Source organism: Helobdella robusta, assembly GCF_000326865.2.
Source record: "Helobdella robusta unplaced genomic scaffold HELROscaffold_22, whole genome shotgun sequence".
NCBI classification, from domain to species: Eukaryota; Metazoa; Annelida; class Clitellata; order Rhynchobdellida; family Glossiphoniidae; genus Helobdella; species Helobdella robusta.
Window position 1 is genome coordinate 1,792,453 of NW_008704170.1, and position 4,768 is coordinate 1,797,220.

General features: G+C 32.8%; 1 protein-coding gene across 1 annotated transcript; it reads left to right on the forward strand.

Moving 5' to 3' along the window:
* Positions 1–864, forward strand: HELRODRAFT_145168 (hypothetical protein; the record flags this gene model as incomplete). The annotated part of the gene is made up of 3 exons (XM_009018696.1): positions 1–167; positions 326–455; positions 754–864. Coding segments are annotated over 3 exons (408 nt in total), but the record flags the coding sequence as incomplete, so codon positions are not given.
* Positions 865–4,768: the final 3,904 nt, after the last annotated feature.

The window sequence follows — 4,768 nt, forward strand, 5'->3', positions numbered from 1 at the left end:
CTCAGGAACACGAAAAACCTCCAGAAACTTAACCAGAAAGAGTTAGAACTGGGGCTGAGCGGTACCAGCACATCCTGGCATAAAGATTACAAAGACAGTGCCTGGATTTTCGTCGGGGGCCTTCCCTACGATCTCACAGAGGGGGATATTATTACTGTTTTTTCTCAGTAGGTGACTTTTTTTTAAATTAATTCTTAGTAAATGTAAAAATTAAAAATCTTTGTTTTTAAAAGACATTAAGATTAAAGCTTTTGTCTAATTATAATAATTAATAAGTAATTTTTTTTCTTTCACCAATTTCACCAATTCTATCTCATACATACAGGTATGGTGAAGTAGTTAATATTAATCTAATTCGAGACAAGACGACAGGCAAGCAGAAGGGCTATGCATTCCTTTGTTACGAGGATCAAAAAAGCACCATACTGGCCGTTGATAATCTCAATGCTATCAAGGTCTGTCAACATTTTTAACATAGAAAAACAAATTAAGAAATAGTGTTAGTTAGCAATTAGTAGTTAATGTAATAGTAACAGCAGGGGTAATAATATTATTGTAGTAATGTTATTAAAAATTTATCTAATGTCCTTAATATTAATTTGTATATATAGATGTACAATAGTTATTTTTTTGGTTATATAAATTACAAATTATTTATATTTTGAATCTTCTTTGTAAAACTTGAAAATTTCAAAACAACTACATTTGAATTTTTTTAAAAACGCTTCTCAAGTAATCATTCGCCAATTGCAGATCTTAAATAGAATGATAAGAGTCGAGCATGTGAAAGATTACAAAATCCCAAAAGAATCTGGCGATGAGGATGAGTTAACAAAATTGGTTCGTTCTGCCGGCTGTGGCCCCGACATCAAAATTGAAAAGTTGAGTAAAAAGATTAGGAAAAAAGATAAAAAAGAAGAAAAATTGAAGGAGAAGTCAGATGCTAGAGACATCTTTGACTTCATCAAGAGAGAAAATGTTGATGAGAACAATGCTAATAATAACAACAACAACAACAACAGTAATAATAATAATGATTCTATTGAAAGGTATGTCATTATTTTTTCATATGTTCATGTTTACAAGTGTAGACATATTTAAATGAATGAAATTCTTCATTTTTTTATATAAGCTTTACATGGGTGCTACATGAATCACTATGGATATAAACATTCATTTATTCATTAATTTAAAAAAAAAATTAATTAAAGTAATTATTTGTATCAATTTTATCCTTAAATAAATAAAATAAATAAATATAAATATCCAGGAACGACAATGATAATGATAATGAGGACAGGCCAGCAAGAATGGAAGTAAAAGTTAAGAGAGAAAAATCTGATGACGCCTACGAGAAATACCTAGACGAGAAAAATTCGGAAAATAATCACTATCACCGCCGTAACCACCACCACCATCATCATCATCATCATAGTCCTAATCATCATCATCGTCATCATCATCAACGTAATGATAACGATCTTCATGATCCTGGTAATGATAGCAACCAGCATCATCACCATCGTCGTCATCGCAGCAGACATGAGAATGATGATACCAACAACCATCACCATGATGTTGATAGGGGCGATAGACATAATATAAAAAGAAGAAGCAAGAATGATGATGATGATAAGGGTAATGATGATTGCGATAACAATGGCAGTCGTGGCGATAAAGAGAGTCGAACAGGGAATAAAAATCACGATCACCAACATAGACAAAATAATGATTGCCATCACCGTAGCGATAGAGACAATGATCATAGACATGAAAGAAAGAGAAAAAACGACAACTGTGATAATGATGAAGAGGATGATAATGATAACACTGAAAACAACAGACGGCCAAAGATAAAAGATCACAGCCATGGAAAAAAGAATCATTATAGGAATAATAATGATGATGACGATGACAACGAGGATGATGTTTACAGAAAAAAACGAAGACATCTTGATTCCAGTAAAGATAGGGAAGAAAGATGGAATGGTGATAATGATGACTCACGTCACCATCATCACCACCGTCGTCGACATCATCGTCAACGTCACGATGATGATGATGATACTAATTTTAAATGTAGCGTGCGACATAAAAGTTCAACGTAATATTAATATTAGTAATAATAATGATAAAAAAATATAGATATATACATTCTTTTATAACTCAAACGGCCATATTGGTCATATGTATGTGCGCGTGTGTCGGTTTGTGTGCGTGTGTGTGTATTATATAGATTTAGTAATTGTAATGTGGTGTTTATGCATACTATATGTAATATAAAAATTTGGATCAAAATGCTACTGAATGTCGTTAATTACTAAAAAAGAATGACAAATAAACGTATCGATTTTGGGAAAAAACGAAAAGTAAACTCAGCCTTGATGTTTATACTGGTTGTCATTGGATACCGCTGCCATACGTTTATCGCTTTTTCTCCTTAATTGTCCGTTTTCAGAATATATAATGCTTTTTTGTTAAAGGAATAAACGGTTTTTAGTTGTTTAAGCGTGATGAATTTGTAATTATTTGGTCAAATTAAATATTAAATTATAATTTAATCATGAACGAAATTCACTCAGCAATACTAGGAAATCTCAATTTGAAGAGCAGTCGTAAGTAGAGATTCGTGAATATTTTTCGATTTTTCATTATTCTTTCATTGATAAATGTCACTATAACACTACGTATTTGTCTAAAATTAAGATTCATTACTGATTACGGCTTAACAACTAATCAGTGTTTGGTTAATTTTTGATGGTTTATTAATTAGTAAATGGGCTTATTTTTACTTTTTCACTTAGCGTTGAGACCAACGGGTGGAACGTTAACTGATCAGTATTTAGCGGCCAATCGTATGCTCAGTCATTATAAAAAATTAAAATCTGCTAAATGTTAGTTTTTCATTCTTTAACTAGATTCTGAAATACTTTGTGTCTCATTTTGAAGTTTTGATTGAATTATGCGTCAATGAATCTTGAGACTACACATGTATGATGTATTTAACCTTTAACAGCATGCGTAGACAATGCGCCACCGAAAGCTATGGTTTCTAGTACAAAAGGTATATAATGTGTTTAATGAAGTACTAATCATTCTCAAGCCTAAATATTTTTGGTGTATTAACATTACTTCAGCAAAAGATCAAAAGCTGAGAAAACTTTCTAAGTCTAACAAGGACGCTATCGTTGCAATCAAAGCCATGCTGGCAATACACAATCCCAATCTTGGTTACTTATCACCAACTGTTGATACGCAGAGATTGGACACCAAAGCGCCAATTAAGCCAAAGTTCTTTCTCATTTATTCAGTAATTTTTAAAGTTGCAGTACATACGTTACAGCATAACTTCAATAAATTGGTGATTATTTTTCCTCATTCGTTTATACTTTTCTAGGCTACCCACGTACGAATCGTCGTCAGATCTCATGGACGCTCACTCCCACAAGTTCACAATTAGCAAACCATTCATGCCGAGAACAATTAGGTCAAACTGTCAATCAAAATTGACCCAGTTAAATGTTTACAACCCTCCACCCAAGAAATCACAATCTGCTTCTAAAGGTTTTCATAATTTCATAACTGCTTCTTTTAAATTTTGTTATTCATTGGTCTTTGTGAAATGCGAAGTCGTTAAGCTGACACGAGAAAGACTCAAATGTTTAATCAGTGATCATGTAAATTGGCGGTTAATGAAATGTAACATGTAAATTTATAAGTTCTTTTAATTACTGACACTTCTTATATTTCCTGCAGCAAAATACGTAATACAATTCTACCATTGTATACACTAACTACGTACGTATACATAACATTCCATCAAAACACTGAACGACAACCATCACACCACACAGCACCTAGAAGACATAGTATGATGAGTTCAACGTACACGGATGACGACGTAGATCTAGAGCAGGACCAACAGCAGAAACAACTTCAAAGACTGCTGGCTTCGCAACCAACAACACCGAAATCGTCAACTGAAAAACCGTCATCATCTCGACAGAATCATTTCCCAACTGGGAATTCGAACCCGAACAACAACATCAACAGCAGCAGACCACCGATTCCAAGATTGTCAATCCCGAATACTACACTAGACGATTACACTCTTAGAAGTTTCACTAATACGTATTCCCATTCTCCACCAAAAGACGTCCCACCGTTGAATATATCTCTAGATCCGGATAACGTCCTTTGGTTGAAGGATTTGTCAGATAGGCGGAGTAGAGCGGCGGAATCGAGTTACAGAAGTTTCAAAGATGATGATGTAGGAGGAATAGATTTTTATTTAAAAAAATTATTTGTTTTTTATATGTTCTACTCTAGATATAATGCTTTTTTTATCATTCTGTTTCGCACTTAGGTATTTATATTTGGCACATTTTATATGTACACGTATTGCATTACGGATACAAATATAATAGAATCAAAAATAATGTAATATAATACATCCATACACTGTTTAATATAGGTCTTTAGGTATTTCAATCTAAATATATGGCGAAAATAAACTTTTGCTATTATTTTCATAATTATTTTTATATTTATTTCTATATTTCATTATTATATTTAAAAAAAACATTTTCACGTTTTGTGGCAGCAACAAGAGCAGCTGTCAAAATTAAAAGAAGGTGAAGTTAGCCAAAAATGGACCACTGAAACGATGGGGTCCAGTAAAATGAATGACAATAACGTTGAAAATAATTATCAGTTATATAATAACGACTGCAAGGGCAACAATGAAATATCGCTAGCCGAGTATGAT